The sequence below is a fragment of the Haliotis rufescens genome, unplaced genomic scaffold, assembly GCF_023055435.1.
Source record: "Haliotis rufescens isolate VD_foot unplaced genomic scaffold, xgHalRufe1.0.p SCAF_14, whole genome shotgun sequence".
Classification (NCBI taxonomy): domain Eukaryota; kingdom Metazoa; phylum Mollusca; class Gastropoda; order Lepetellida; family Haliotidae; genus Haliotis; species Haliotis rufescens.
Genome location: NW_025963824.1, coordinates 32,178,627 through 32,196,250, shown reverse-complemented (window position 1 = coordinate 32,196,250; position 17,624 = coordinate 32,178,627). Strand labels below are relative to the sequence as shown.

At 42.1% G+C, this 17,624-nt stretch overlaps 1 protein-coding gene across 1 annotated transcript in view; it reads left to right on the top strand.

Moving 5' to 3' along the window:
* Window positions 1-4,838: 4,838 nt before the first annotated feature.
* LOC124143372 (NADPH oxidase 5-like) overlaps window positions 4,839-17,624 on the top strand; it is a 29,611-nt gene continuing 16,825 nt past the window's right edge. The window contains exons 1-5 of the mRNA XM_048395475.1: window positions 4,839-5,059; window positions 10,833-10,938; window positions 12,077-12,227; window positions 15,745-15,955; window positions 17,223-17,614. Of these exons, the coding sequence (XP_048251432.1) occupies window positions 4,839-5,059; window positions 10,833-10,938; window positions 12,077-12,227; window positions 15,745-15,955; window positions 17,223-17,614 (1,081 nt within the window). The remainder of the gene's footprint in view (window positions 5,060-10,832; window positions 10,939-12,076; window positions 12,228-15,744; window positions 15,956-17,222; window positions 17,615-17,624) is intronic.

Sequence of the window (17,624 nt, the reverse complement as noted above, 5' to 3'; positions counted from 1 at the left end):
CATGCAGACAAACAGACAGACCGATATAAGGTCATGCAGACAGACAGACAGACCGATATAAGGTTATGCAGACAGACAGACAGACCGATATAAGGTCATGCAGACAGACCGACCGACCGATATAAGGTCATGCAGACAGACAGACAGACCGATATAAGGTCATGGTCATGGACAGACAGACAGATCCATAGCTGGTCATGCAGACAGACAGACAGACAGACCGATATAATGTCATGCAGACAGACAGACAGACCGATATAAGGTCAGGAGAGAGAGAGAGAGAGAGAGAGAGAGAGAGAGAGAGAGAGAGAGAGAGAGAGAGAGAGAGAGAGAGAGATAAGGTCATGTTGATAGACAGACAGACAGACCGATAGCTGATCATGCAGACAGACAGACAGACCGATATAAGGTCATGTTGATAGACAGACAGACCGATATAAGGTCATGCAGACAGACAGACAGACCGATATAAGGTCATGTTGATAGACAGACAGTCCGATAGCTGGCCATGCAGACAGACAGACAGACCGATATAAGGTCATGCAGACAGACAGAAAGACCGATATAAGGTCATGTTGATAGACAGACAGACCGATAGCTGGCCATGCAGACAGACAGACCGATATAAGGTCATGCAGACAGACAGACAGACCGATATAAGGTCAGGAGAGAGAGAGAGAGAGTGAGAGAGAGAGAGAGAGAGAGAGAGAGAGAGAGAGAGAGAGAGAGAGAGAGAGAGAGAGAGAGAGAGAGAGGTAATGATATGCATTAGCTACCACGGGGGTGGGGGGTACGCAGTTTGCATGTTCGTTCTTCTCTCGGGTGAGTTTTACAAGTTCTACATTTTAATACAGAGTTAGTCTGTTTTGGTTAAGTAAGAGTTCAGGTTTCTTATACTTATAAAGATTGCCTTTAGAACTGGATATGATACTGCATCGCCATTCTTGAAGAAACTGGTCCTTTAACACGGTTTGTGAGCCACTAAGTCGTAATTGAATAAGGGTTGTCCATCACTTTATATACCACAAGCGTCTCAGATATAAGTTATACATTCTTATTACTATCTCCAATACTTCTTGAATCGGTTCGTGAAGTCCGGGGTAGAATAGGTCTTCAGCAACCCCTGCTTGCCGTAAAAGCTTAAGGCGACCATGCTTGTCGTAAAGGGCGACTAACGGGATCGGGTGGTCAGGATCGCTGACTTGGTTGATGCATGTCAGTGTATCCCAAATGCGTGGACCGATGCTCATGTTGTCAATCACTGGATTGTCTGGTCCAGACTCGATTATTTACAGACCGCCGTCATATAGCTGGAAAATTGCTGAGTGCGGCGTTAAACAACAAACAAACAAAATTTCTTGAATCACGATAAACATAAACATAAACGTATGGGACTCAAGAGGAACACATTATGGTCACGTGGTATGCCACACGGCAGTTGCGTGCACGGTGGCGCTGAAGGATGTCGTTTCGTATTATTATCTACATTGTGTGTGACATTTGTGTGTGTTTATGAATACATACGCAGTCTCTGACTTTATTATTGACTTTATTATTGATGTGTACAGCAGACTACGGTTTAAACGAACACGCTTATAACGAACTGACGGATATAACGAACTTACTTTTTGGTCCCGACTGTATGCTGTAGTTATGCTGTATATATGCTTGTAACAAACTGCGGTTATAATTTATAACGAACTAAAATTAGTAGTCCCTTTAAGTTCGTTATAACCGTAGTTTACTGTATAAGAATTTATTTACGTTTAGGCGTTTATCGCTGTGCATATTTTACGTATTCCGTCAATTCATTATTAGAGTGAGTGAGTTGGGTTTAACGCCGCTTTGAACAGTATTCCAGTTATATCGCGGCGTCTCAGCTTAATGTGGGAGGGAAGCCCAAAGTGATGCAGGTGTCAGACGTTTACCACTTCGATGAAAACCCACGAGCACGGGTACGGTGCTGACAAACCTAGAAACATAATCGGGGCGAACCGGGATTCGAACCCACAATCATAGGTTTCTGGCGTGCCCAAGGGACGCAACTCTGCACAGCGAATCGCGGCGCCTTAGACCACTGGGCCACCTGTGCCCCCCTCATAATTAAAATGAGATTATTCAGTAATAGTATAAGCAGTATTTGCCTTACCCAAAAGGACGTTGTACTTTTGAAGAGGGTGGCTTTCAAGAGATACATAAGAGTATGACAGAGTTGCTGATAACCACATGTTGATGCAGCCCCCTGAATGATGTACACACCTCTGGCTTTACTTTATCGAACTGAGCACGGCGAGTCTGCACCATCAGCATCAGCTTAACGATGTCCACCTTGCACGCTGGTGACATACCTGTTAAGTATTCCGCCACCTGTCTCCCAATCACGATGATAATAAACATATTTTGGCGATAAACATGATATATATTTCTGCCTGCCCGACGAGAAAACGCATTAGATTTGACATATTTACAATAAACCTGGAATCTTTATCTGGACATTGACCATGTGAAATACAGGATCAATAATGTTGCTATGATGTACAATATTCTTATTTCCAAGCTCGACAAGAACAACAGGCTAGGAACAGAATAATAGTGTAGCGTGTCCTGGTCGTTATCATGAATCACCGTCATGAGTGTCAAATGTTCAGTCATTCACTATTGCCACGCGGGAATATGGTATGTATTGGCAGGAAAGTAACATTTTACAATAATGTTGGTCTCATTTTAATTGTCTTAATTTGCTATGTTAGCAAGTTTGTTTTATGCGTGTTTGTTGTTTTACGCCGCAATCAGCCGTCCAGCTATATGACCGCGGACGGTAAATACAGGAGACTACGGTTATAACGAACACGCTTATAACGAACTGACGAATATATCGAACTTACTTTTTGGTCCCGACTACTTGCTGTAGTCATGCTGTATATGTACTTATAACGAACTACGGTTATAACGAACTAAAATTAGTAGTCCCTTTGAGTTCGTTATAACCGTAGTTTACTGTAATCGAGTCTGGACCAGCCAAACCGGCTGCTCGACATCATAGGGATTGATCTTCGCAACTGGAATACGATGACATGCATCTACAAAGTCAGCGAGCCTGACCACCCGATCCCGTTAGTCGCCTCTCACGATTCGTATGATTGTTTTAATTTGATTGGTTGATATGCATGTTTTGGTTTGATTGGTTGGTATGCTTATTTTAATTTGATTGGTAAGTATGTTTAAAAAAAAAAAAATTGATTGGTTAGTATGATTGTTTTAGTTTGATTGGTTGGTATGCTTTGCTTATTTCGATTTGATAGTATGCTTCTTTCAATTTAATTGGTTTAATTAAATGCTTGTTTTAATTTGATTGGTTAGTATGCTTGTTTTAATTTGATAGGTTGGTATGCTTAGTTTAATTCGATTGGTTGGTAAGCTTCTTTCAATTTGATTGGTTTAATTAAATGCTTGTTTTAATTTGATTTGTTAGTATGCTTGTTTTAATTTGATTGGTTAGTATGCTTGTTTCAGCTTGATTGGTCGGTATGCTTGTATAATTTGATTGCTTGGTTTGCTTTTTTCATTTGATTAATATGCTGGTTTTGATTTGATTGGATAAGTGCTTAGTTTAATTCGATTGGTTAGTATGTTTGTTTCAATTTAATTTGTTTGTGTGCTTGTTTTAATTCAATTGGTTAGTATGCTGGTTTTGATTTGAATGGTTGGTTTGCTTGTTTCAGCTTGATTGGTCGGTATGCTTGTATAATTTGATTGCTTGGTTTGCTTTTTTCATTTGATTAATATGCTGGTTTTGATTTGATTGGATAAGTGCTTTGTTTAATTCGATTGGTTAGTATGTTTGTTTCAATTTAATTTGTTTGTGTGCTTGTTTTAATTCAATTGGTTAGTATGCTGGTTTTGATTTGAATGGTTGGTTTGCTTGTTTCAGCGTGATTGGTAAGTATGCTTTTTTTGATTGATTAGAATACATTTTAGAATTATATATTCACACATGTTAAGTCCACTTTTTTATTTGTCCTTCGTCAACGTTCGGTGGGCGGTGGGTAGCCTAGTGGTTAAAGCGCTCAACTTCGAAAAAAATCAAGCTATGCAGATCTGTGCCCTTAACAAATAATTGCCAACCTTATTATGAATGTCGATGTACTCTCATTAGGGTTACGCATTATGATACACAGGAGTGCGAACGACCAACAATCCACAGCCGCATCCAATAAAACCTCTGCACTTCGGAAAGTAAATAGAAAACGTACCTATATTAAATCGTATAGTAACATTCAACAGTTTGACAGATGTATCATCACGGCTTTTGGTATATGGGTAGTACAATATACGAGAGGCTGATAATTACCTGGCTGTGACACAGGTGTAGTGTCACGCCATATATGGAGAGACTCGGGGTTGGCGATATACCAGGGGTGTCACGATAAATCAAAATATCGATATATTGCTATTGGTAAGCACTTAAAGTAAATAAATCGATTGTTAAATCTGTTTCCGCTTGTATTTACCGTAGTTTTACAGATTCAGTAAAATACATGCAATGCTGTTCAAATTTGTTTTTCTTTTGATCATGAGTGGTAGTAATTTATACATAGTAATGTGGAAGTTTTATTTCTTAAATCATTAGGGTAAAGAAAATACAAATCAGTCATATCTCAAACTTCACTTTTTATTTGTTGTTATTGTTATCACAAACTATCGATATTTATCGCAATAATTACTTGCAATATCAATAGTTATCGCAATAGTTTCTTTCAATATCAATAGTTATCGCAATAGTGATTTCCAGACAAAAAGTCACCCCTTCGATATACCATTGGTACCGCTACGCCGTGATGGACAAAACTTCTGGGAATTCGTCTGGAATTCCTGGAGGTCTTGAAGCAGGAATTCTGTGGGCCTTAGGATCGAACACGAGCGAAGAGAGGGACTGCGGGTCCAACAACGCCGAGTTGAGGGGATGTGTCACAGTAGGAAAGAAAGAAGAAGGAACACAACTGGATGAAGGAACGAAAGATGACGTCACTGAGCATTTTAAGTTGAACCGCACCGCCAGGTAAATATCGTTTTTGACAATATCAATTCTTCATGCAATATGTTATTTACATACCATGTTCAAATTACGTTTGGCTGATCTACACGTATGTCGATGTTAGACATGATGTTTTGTTTGTTTTTGGGTTGTTTGTTGTTTTACGGCCCACTCAGCAATATTCCAGCTATATGACGGCGGTCTGTAAATAATCGAATCTGGACCAGAAAATCGTTAGTCCAGACTCGATTATTTACAGACCGCCGTCATATAGCTGCAATATTGATGAGTGCAGCGTTAAACAACAAACAAACAACCACACATCTGGGGCAAAACTGTCACTTTAAAAGAAACCATGATAATGAAAGTCTTCTGAATGCGTCCACCTCGGACTATCTTCTATGGCTTCCTGGGGCGACGCCTCGTCGATGACGTGAGACCCCTGATGACGTCATTGTGTTTGTGGTGCAACTCCTTCAATAAATTTATTACGCCAACGTCAGAGAAAAACTAGTTTCGATTATCCGCTGAAACAGATTCCGTTGGGCGTGAAAAGCAAAATAGCGGTGAATAATATATGAATACAACGCGCGTTCCAGCTGATGGCAGGTTTGGACGTTGACCTTGTTGGCCAGGATGATCCCAGAGACGATCTCTTGGATTATGCGAGCTGTGTGTCCCTGCCATTGTCCTGTTGGAACAGTATCCCTTGTTTGTTTGTTGTTTAACGCCGCACTCATCAATATTGCAGCTATATGACGGCGGTCTGTAAATAATCGAGTCTGGACCAGACAATCAGTGATTGACTTCATGAGCATCGACTGGGCTACATCAACCAACTCAGCGAGCCTGACCACCCGATTGCGTTAGTTGCCTCTTACGACATGCAAAGTCGTTCTCTACCACAACATGGGTTACTGGAGACCAATTCTAACCCGGATCTTTACGGGATAAAGACAAGGTTAAATGCTGCAATGTCATGTGCAGTATGTTTTCTGAAAGGCATATTTGGATATTATTGCTATAACTGAGATTGAATGGAATCGAAGTTCGAGGATGGGTTGCTGAAGACCAGCTCGAATCCGAGAACCAGCTATGTCTTTCACCATCTGCTGCCATGACATCTTCCCGAACAAGGGAGATGGAATTTCTGGGCTCGATCGTGGCGCCACCAGTGGCTATTACGAGTTATGTCCCTTCTTTGTCCCTCCTACTGACCAATCAGATTCCACCTCTCATACCACATGCAATTGCATCACATAATATGGCGTCGCCCAGTGAAGACGATCTGATCGATAATCAAGATCTATTTTGTAATATAACAAGTCTTACTTCGCAAAGTGCAACAAATCACGTGAGCACCTTGATTAAAATCATGAAAAGATTTGTAAATATCTGTTGACGCTAAGTTGTCGGTACACATGCTTTACAAATCCTGCAATCTACCGAAATCTGCACGTCAGTTTACGAACCGGATGTTGATTTCGTTACGCGATTTTGATTGGATTATATATTGACTCGTTATTCCAGCCAAGATCTCACTCCATAATTCCAGCCGAGTTCGGCAAGGGTGGAAACTGGACTTTTAGTGTCAGCTACCCGCTTGTCTAATTCTGGACTTGGCAAGTGGTTGCGTGTCATAGGACTCCGATAGCATTGATAGTTTGTTTACGACCTCTGGCAGCGGTTTGCTTCATCCAGATTTAATAAAAGATGCAGTTGGATTGTGACTGCTGCATTAAACAACACTTACTCACTGAATGTCCTTCGCTGGATGCTAAACATTTATCTATATAGAATGTCTCCTATCATAATTGCTCTTCATGTAAACATAAAAAACACAATGTAAGGCGTCATTCGTTCTTTTCAAAGATAAACGCAAGGTTAGTAGATGCGAGGACGTGCCGTCGAGAGCAACGACAAAAGAAAAGAATTGCATGAAAGACGCCCCCCCCCCCCCCCCCCCCCCTCCCCGAATCGTCCAAACCCACCTCCGATGTATGCCTATCAGGAGCTTTGATCAATGTATTTATAATTGCTTCATACAAAATTATCTGGGGGTGAATTACACTAGAATTTTACATTTGGCTTTCAAAACGACAAACCTTCCCCACCTTTTGTACATACCGGTAACTCAATTAGTAAGCGCAGCCTTATGGAAAATTGCGATGAGTAATACGTTCAAAATACACGTAATACATTATCAAAACGTAGATAGAGTTATGTGTTTGACCGCGCGACAATACAGAGAAGTTTTAGTGTACCAAATTCAACTTTCGTTTGACAAATACTGCAGTTAATAAGTTCTTGCTCTGTGGGTGTCAATTGATTGTAGTGTAAGAGTTTTTTCAATGTTTTTAATGACATACGTCCATACAATCCAAGGAATGCTGAGAGAGCGGGTGATATTGAGTAGACATGGTTAAGGTATGCCCCAATGTACATATAGATCCAGCCTAAACTGTGTCTTCTAGGAGGCGCACAGCGAACTGCGCCGTCTAAAACGACAGGGCCAACCGTGTGTCATTTGAAAAAAGACCGGAATTAAATTAAACAGAAATGCAAAGTGTTTGTTTTTTGCTGTAAAAGTACGTTTGGTTTATGAAAACCGACACAGACAATACGGATATATGAACTAATTTCTATAGCAATGATGAACGATTTGTTTTCATTTTGAGAAAAGCAAACCACATTTGCCTTTGCTACTTTGGTTTAAAAACCATTGGAACTAACATAGGACGTGTGGAGTTTGAAAAGGAGTATAACTATTTCGGTGCATGCGAAGATTAATTCACTTTCTACGCATGCGCACCATTAATCGAAAAGGGCGACAACGCAACAATGTGACACTGCGACATTATCAAATGTCGCGTTGTCGCCCATTTTAACGCCTTTTTTACACGTTTTTGATGGGGATACAATGCGACAACGCGACATACATTGACCTTGAAAAGTGTCACCTTGACGCATTGTCGCGCTTTGGTAAAATAAAAAAACCTCAAAGCGCGACAATGCGACAACGCGACAATGCGACAAATGACCAAAATATCGTGTTGTCGCATCGTCGCGCTTTGGCTAATTTTGGCACTTTTTGCTTATTTTTGCAAGGGCGACAATGTGACAACGCGACAACGCGACAATGTCCCTTATAGTATTCCATATACCACACTGAATACATGTTATCAAATGTGTGGCATACTTTCTCGAATTGTGCACCTGATCTCCTTGAGGTAATTGGGTACTAGGTTACATGAATTCCATTTAAACCTTCTCGTGTCAACAGACTGAATAGTAGGGATAGCCTAGTGGGTAAAGTGTTCGATTGTCACAGGGAAGACTTGGTTCGATTCACATAGTGTTATCTTATATGAAGCTCTTTGTCGTTGTTACCCGCCTTGTCAAGTCTGGAATATTGACGGGTGTCTGTCATGGCCATTTAGCATTGTTGTTGAGCGAACCGCGAGTGGTGCTGTCATTGTGCAGGGTTAGGCGTAACAGGAACCTTTGAACGAGGGTTTGAATCGTTATTTGCCTTGATTATTTATTGTAAGGTAATTTAATAAGTATACACTGATTTGAAAGCAAGTTGATTCCAATTATTTGTTTGTTTGTTTAACGCCGCGCTCAGCAATATTCCAGCCATATGACGGCGGTCTGTTAATAATCGAGTCTGGACCAGACAATCCAGTGATTGATATCATGAGCATCGATTCACGCAATTGGGATACGATGACGTGCATCAACCAAGTCAGCGAGTTTGACCACCCGATCCCGTTAGTCGCCCCTTACGACAAGCATTGTCGCCTATCACGACAAGCATGGGTTGTTGAAGACCTGTTCTAACCCGGATCTTGACAGTGAGTAAGTAAGTTCGGTTTAATGGCGCCTTGAATAGTATTAAGTACTATCGCGGCATGTCAGCTTGACGTTGGAAGAAAGCCGAGGTGATGTATATCTCATGGATTTCTTATGATTATAGAAAGGGCTTTGTCGCTTATCTAACATCAACATCAGTACTCTCTTTAGATCAAATATCAGAGTGAGTGAGTGAGCGAGTTGGCTTAAACGCCGCTTTTAACAGTATTCCAGTTATATCGCAGCGTGTCAGCTTAACGTGGGAGGAAAGCCCGAAGTGATGCAGGTCTCAGACATTTACCACTTTGGTGAAACTCACGAGCATGGGTATGGTGCTGACAAACCTAGAAACATAATTTGGGGCGAACCCACAATCATAGGTTTCTGGCATGCCCAAGGGACACAACTCTGCACAGCAAATAGACGACTGGGCCACCCGTGCCCCCAGTGTTCTGTAGTGTAGTGTAGTGTAGTGTAGTGTAGTGTAGTGTAGTGTAGTGTAGTGTAGTGTAGTGTAGTGTTCTATAGTGTTCTATAGTGTTCTATAGAAGTTCTCCCTGTCACCAAAGGACTCTAAAGGCACAAGGCATCTGTGATAGATGTTATCTGCTATGACGGGGGGTTGCAGGGATCCCCCCCCCCCTCCCCCCCCCCACACACACAGCCTTTTTGAATGACAAATGTACTATCTTTGTAAGCAGTAAAATTGACTGAGGAATTTGATTTTGATGCGTTGGACCCCTCCCTCTTAAAGATGCTGGATCCGCCCTTGAACCAATACCAACAACATGTGAAATTAAACTTGTAAGCATCATCCTCAGCGCTACCTACAACTCAAGGGCGAGAACCCTGGATAGTTGCTCCAAGCTACGTTCTTCAGCAATGGCACTTGACAAATCTGGACTTCTCATCTTGGCGCTCAACCCAATAACAAGTTGAAAACAGCTTTAAACAGTTTGCACAGTCAAACATGACAAGCGTGACCATACTAGCGCTTGAGAGAGAACAGCGCTTTGCACTCAAGATGGCACAGAATCTACCCCGCCGTACAAGATCTGACATTGCAAATGCCTTGCATGGCTGGTTACCTTTAGAATAACAGAATTTATTAGAAAAAGTTGTTTTTCCGTGGTCCCCTATGCAAGTTAGAATCTTTTTCCTCAGAAGATTGTTCTCACATGGCCATGCACACTCCGTCGCGGTGGTGACTCAGCATAACACCACTGCCACAGGCTAATTTGCATATCACGTGACCGGACTTTTCTCTTGTTTGTAAACAAACGCGCTTTTTCAGAAATCAGTATAGAACGGACTAATGCAAGTATTTGGGGGCGCTTTACATATTGTTTTGCATAACTATATAGATATGCTACTACAACTGCGACAGTGAGTTGCATGACAATATATATTTATGCATCAAAGTGACCGTATCGCTAGCTCTCCGTTGGGCTTCGATGACAGCACGTGGAGCCGTACAACCAATGTAAACATAGGATAACTACGCAAAAACAAGTAGATTTTTACGTATTTGCATACTTTCTCAAAGAAAGTTAACCATTCTTTGACATTTGTTTATGAAAATGTGTAGACTTGTCAAACATGAAACGGATGAAAAGCATATGCAATATCTTGAATGGACTGTGAAAGATGTGACGAATCGTCACATGGCGCTGGCCTGTGGCAGAGGTACTATGCTAGCTGGCTCCCGGCCGCATGGAACTCTGGGTAGGAGAGTGATGGCCATGTTGCGGTGTCCTCAGATATTACTCGTATTGGCGTAAAGGGTCGGGTTTTAATTCCTTTGCAAAGAATCCTACGACAGGGCACGATGTACACACACGTGCCAGGTATCGCATTTTTTAAATCAAAATAAGCTAAAATATATTGTTTTCTACTGTTATCAAGTGATAACGCATCTAGAGTGTCGTGTGTTTATGTCCAGTGTCCAGGACATGGTGACGGCACTGGAGGGTCAGCTGTCGAAGACCGTGGGACTCCACACGGGCATGGGCTACGACACCTTCAAACGGTCACTCCAAGTTAGAGATGTGAGTTGCCCACGCTGTGTGTGTTTCTGTGTGTGCGTGCGTGCGTGCGTGCGTGCGTGCGTGCGTGTGTCAATGTGAGAATATGTGTGTGCGTGTGTCAATGTGAGAATATGTCAGTGTTTGTGTAAAAATATTTGTGTGAGTGAGAATATGTGAATGTGTGAGTGTGAATGTGGGTGTGAAAATATGTGAGTGTGTGGGTGTGAATATGAATAAATATGAATATGTTAAAATGTGTGTAAGGAAGAGAAGTCGCATTGTCAACAATATTCCAGCTATACCAGCTTGTAAAGGAGCGAGTCTCGACCAGGAAAACCACCAGCGCACGATGTCCCGTAGCTATATCTCTGTGATCTGGGGCCGTATTCATAAGAAAAGTCTTTGGTTGTTGAAGAAGTCTTTATTTCGAGAAAATTCTACGACATTCTCTTGCATTTGCTGTTCGTTCACGGCTTTGGACTTTCACAAAATAGTCATATAAAAAGCGCGGCAGTGTGTGTCATCATTGATCATTAGAGTGGTTCCCCTTTCATTTGGGTTGCTTCTATATTCATAAAGAAAAAGCACCGAAATATGATTTTGTTTGCGGGAGGACGGTCGGTCAGTCGGCCCGTCGGTCGGCCCGTCGGTCGGCGAATGAATGAATTGATGAATGAATGAATGAATGAATGAATGAATGAATGAATGAATGAATGAATGAGGTATTTTTCTTTCTCAGATATTTCAGTCAGATTAAACCATGCAAAAACCCTGTTTATTGAAGGGGCGGTCGGGTAGCTTAGTTGTTTAAGCGTTCTCTCGTCACGCTGAAGACCCGGGTTCGATTCCCGACATGGGTTCAATGTGTGAAGCCCATTTCTGGTGTCCCCCGTCGTTTTATTGCTGGAATATTGCTAAAAGCGGCGTAAATCCATACTCACTCACTCACTGTTTCATGAAAACCATGTGGGGAATCTACCCAAACCGTACGCACGACGGGTGAACACCTCGCCACAATATCGTTCTGTTCTTTCAAGTTTGCCTCTTAATCGCGGCACGTTCCTGATCCAGTTCCTGATCCAGTTCCTGATCCAGTTCCTGATCCAGTTCCTGATCCAGTTCATGCAGCAGTTCATGCAGCAGCTTCCTCCCATTTCAGTCCTACTTCGCGGAGCGGTTCTTCAAGCTGTTCGACACTGATCACAGTAACTCACTGGAGGTGCTCGAGCTGTTCGCCGCCATCACACGTTTGAGACACGGCACATGTACACAAAAACTCAAGTTCCTCTTTGACGTTTATGACGAGAGTGGTAAGTCTTATCTTCCTTCAATGAGAGGGGTAACCAGCTCCTCTCTGTACTATCGCTGTCACCGCCCACAACTCCTTCCATTGTGCTAAAGGATTGGCTCGCAGACCAGACGAAAGGAGACCAAATTCTCATCACACTGGGTACCTGATAGTTGATATGAAATAGAATAGCTGTTGAAAAACACAACAATAAAGCTATATTGTTGGTCCGCCAGCTCAAGTCGATTTCACTGCAAATAGAAAGTAGAGTAAAGAGTTTGGACTGATGGCATTGAAAGTGAAGAGAGCTCCGGGGATGCGGGGAGCTTTGAGAGATAGGTGTTTGTGTATTCATGGTGTATATTACCACTGTTCTTCCTTCTAGGTGATGGTTATATCGACATGGTGTATACACTGCTCTCACTTCTCTGAGACGGTTATATCGACATTATGTATAGTATTACCACTGTTCTTCCTTCTAGGTGACGGTTATATTGACATGGTGTATACACTGTTCTTTCTTCCAGGTGATGGTTATATCGACATGGTGTATACACTGTTCTTCCGTCCAGGTGATGGTTATATCGACATGGAGTATAGACTGTTCTTCCTTCTATGTGATGGTTATATCGACATGATATATACACTGTTCTTTCTTTCAGGTGATGGTTATATCGACATGGTGTATACACTGTTCTTCCTTCTAGGTGATGGTTATATCGACATGTAGTATACACTGTTCTTCCTTCTACGTGATGGTTATATCGACATGGTGTATACACTGTTCTTCCTTCTAGGTGACGGTTATATCGACATGGTGTATACACTGTTCTTCCTTTTAGGTGATGGTTATATCGACATGGTGTATACACTGTTCTTCCTTCTAGGTGATGGTTATATCGACATTATGTATAGTATTACCACTGTTCTTCCTTCTAGGTGACGGTTATATCGACATGGTGTATACACTGTTCTTCCTTCTAGGTGATGGTTATATCGACATGGTGTATACACTGTTCTTCCTTCTAGGTGATGGTTATATCGACATTATGTATAGTATTACCACTGTTCTTCCTTCTAGGTGACGGTTATATCGACATGGTGTATACACTGCTCTCACTTCTCTGAGACGGTTATATCGACATTATGTATAGTATTACCACTGTTCTTCCTTCTAGGTGACGGTTATATTGACATGGTGTATACACTGTTCTTTCTTCCAGGTGATGGTTATATCGACATGGTGTATACACTGTTCTTCCGTCCAGGTGATGGTTATATCGACATGGAGTATAGACTGTTCTTCCTTCTATGTGATGGTTATATCGACATGATATATACACTGTTCTTTCTTTCAGGTGATGGTTATATCGACATGGTGTATACACTGTTCTTCCTTCTAGGTGATGGTTATATCGACATGTAGTATACACTGTTCTTCCTTCTACGTGATGGTTATATCGACATGGTGTATACACTGTTCTTCCTTCTAGGTGACGGTTATATCGACATGGTGTATACACTGTTCTTCCTTTTAGGTGATGGTTATATCGACATGGTGTATACACTGTTCTTCCTTCTAGGTGATGGTTATATCGACATTATGTATAGTATTACCACTGTTCTTCCTTCTAGGTGACGGTTATATCGACATGGTGTATACACTGTTCTTCCTTCTAGGTGATGGTTATATCGACATGGTGTATACACTGTTCTTCCTTCTAGGTGATGGTTATATCGACATTATGTATAGTATTACCACTGTTCTTCCTTCTAGGTGACGGTTATATCGACATGGAGTATACACTGTTCTTCCTTCTAGGTGATGGTTATATCGACATGGTGTATACACTGTTCTTCCTTCTAGGTGATGGTTATATCGACATTATGTATAGTATTACCACTGTTCTTCCTTCTAGGTGACGGTTATATCGACATGGTGTATACACTGTTCCTCCTTCTAGGTGATGGTTATATCGACATGGTGTATAGACTGTTCTTCCTTCTAGGTGACGGTTATATCGACATGGTGTATACACTGTTCTTCCTTCTAGGTGACGGTTATATCGACATGGTGTATACACTGTTCTTCCTTCCGGGTGACGGTTATATCGTCATAGAGTATATACTGTTCTTTCTTCTAGGTGATGGTTATATCGACATGGAGTATACACTGTTCTTCCTTCCATGTGACAGTTATATCGACATAGAGTATATACTGTTCTTTTTTCTAGGTGATGGTTATATCGACATGTAGTATATACTGTTCTTTCTTCTAGGTGATGGTTATATCGACATAGAGTATATACTGTTCTTTCTTCTAGGTGGAGGTTATTTGGACACTGAGTATATACTGTTCTTTCTTCTAGGTGATGGTTATATCGACATGGAGTATATACTGTTCTTTCTTCTAGGTGACGGCTATATCGACATGGTGTATACACTGTTCTTCCTTCCATGTGCCGGTTATATCGACATGGTGTATACACTGTTCTTCCTTCTAGGTGATGGTTATATCGACATGGTGTATAGACTGTTCTTCCTTCTAGGTGATGGTTATATCGACATGGAGTATACACTGTTCTTCCTTCTATGTGATGGTTATATCGACATGGTGTATACACTGTTCTTCCTTCTAGGTGATGGTTATATCGACATGGTGTATAGACTGTTCTTCCTTCTATGTGATGGTTATATCGACATGGAGTATACACTGTTCTTCCTTCTAGGTGATGGTTATATCGACATGGTGTATACACTGTTCTTCCTTCTAGGTGATGGTTATATCGACATGGTGTATAGACTGTTCTTCCTTCTATGTGATGGTTTTATCGACATGGAGTATACACTGTTCTTTCTTCTAGGTGATGGTTATATCAACATGGTGTATAGACTGTTCTTCCTTCTATGTGATGGTTATATCGACATGGAGTATACACTGTTCTTCCTTCTATGTGATGGTTATATCGACATGGTGTATAAACGGTTGTTCCTTCTAGGTGATTGTTATATCGACATGGTGTATAGACTGTTCTTCCTTCTATGTGATGGTTATATCGACATGGTGTATAGACTGTTCTTCCTTCTAGGTGATTGTTATATCGACATGGTGTATAGACTGTTCTTCCTTCTATGTGATGGTTATATCGACATGGAGTATACACTGTTCTTTCTTCTAGGTGATGGTTATATCGACATGGTGTATACACTGTTCTTCCTTCTAGGTGACGGTTATATCGACATGGAGTATACACTGTTCTTCCTTCTAGGTGATGGTTATATCGACATGGTGTATAGACTGTTCTTCCTTCTAGGTGATGATTATATCGACATGGAGTATAGACTGTTCCTCCTTCTATGTGATGGTTATATCGACATGGTGTATAGACTGTTCTTCCTTCTATGTGATGGTTATATCGACATGGAGTATACATGGTTCTTCCTTCTATGTGATGGTTATATCGACATGGAGTATACGCTGTGCTTCCTTTTAGGTGACGGTTATATAGACATGGTGTAGACACTGTTCATCCTTCCAGGTGATGGTTATGTCGACATCGAGGAGTTACGGACGGCGTTGCGGTCGTGTATGGTGGAGAGCTCGGTGAAGCTGGGGGAGGAGGAACTGGACATGCTGACTCAGGCATTATTTGAGGACGCAGATGAAGACAAGAACGGAGAAATTTCCTTCGAGGAACTTGAATCTGCTATTGATAGACATCCCGGGCTAAAGGAGAGTTTGTGTCTGAGGTGAGCGTGTTGCTGAGGACGTTGCACTTAAACCCATGACGGCTGACCACCATCATTGAGGAGGAAAACCAGAAAGGACGCTCATCACAAATGTTTGGCACCGTGGTGAAACCAGGATCTCTGACCAACCCGTGCCTTCCGTAAAAGGAATGAATTAGTAATCTACTGAGTGAGTTGGGTTTGACGCCGCTTTTCGGAATATTCCAGCAATATCACGATTGAGGACACCAGAAATGGGCTTCACACATTGTACCCATGTGGGGAATCGAACCCGGGCCTTTGGTGTGATGAGAGAACGCTTTAACCTGTAGTTTTCACCATTGTCCCTGAAACGAATGAAAAACTCAATAGGGATCAAACAGTTGATTGTCTCCCTTGGTTGTATGATGACACTCTATGAGAGGGTAGCGTAAAGTGTGTCTTTTCGGGTGTCATTTCTGTTTCCGAACGCTGCTCAAACTTTCATCTTTTATGACCCGAATCTGCATCACCTCGTGACTATGGCTCGGCATAGGGCTTTAAGGGGCTAAAACAAGGACTGGTCGGCTCGGAGTCAGTATACTGTGTCAGAGTGGGGTATTCATGTTAAACTGCCGCATGGTATCTCAGTGGGCTTGCACTATAAATCACATACACACACACACACACACACACACACACACACACACACACACACACACACACACACACACACACACACACACACTCACCTCACCTCACCTCACCTCACCTCACCTCACCTCACCTCCTATGATTATGGCTTCGAATCCCGGTTCGCCCCGATTATGTTTCTAGGTTTGTCAGCACTATACCCGTGCTCGTGGGTTTCACCGAAGTGGTAAACGTCTGAGACCTGCATCACTTCGGGCTTTCCTCCCACATTAAACTGACACGCCGCGATATAACTGTAATACTGTTAAAAGCGGCGTTAAAACCAACTCACTCACCTCACCTTCCTCCAACACTAAGCTGACACGCCATTGTACAAAGCGAACTTAGCGTTAAGGTGATCATTATTTCCATACCATCATATAGATTTTTTCACAACGGCACCATGAAAAATTGTTTGAAGCGGAGTGAAGCCCAAACCATTCACTCACTTAAAGCGTTCGCTCGTCACGCCGAAGACCCGGGTTCGATTCCCGACATGGGTACAATGTGTGAAGCCCATTTCTGGTGTCCCCTGCCGTGATATTGCTGGAATATTGCTAAAAGCGGCGTAAAACCATACTCACTCACTCACTTAATATACGTCTTTTCTTTGAAGCCTGGACCAGTGGCTGAAACCTCCACTAACAAGCAGAAAACAGACGTTGCTCCAGTACTATTTCTCGAAGCAGTACTTCTTTAACAACCCCCGGAAGATATCCTTCTTCGCCATGTTGATGCTCCTCAACTGCATCCTGTTTGCTGTGGGCTGCTGGAACTACCGGACATCCAACTGGTGCATCATTGTAGCCAGAGGATGCGGCCTCTGTCTCAACTTCGACTGCACCTTCATAGTTGTCCTCATGCTCCGGAAGTGCATCACCTGGCTGCGTGCGACGCCTGCTAGCCACGTGCTTCCGCTCGACCAGCATATTATATTTCATAAGCTAACGGGCATCTTGATAATGCTGTTCACTGTGGTGCATACCGCCTTGCACATTGGAAACGCAGGTAAGAAGAC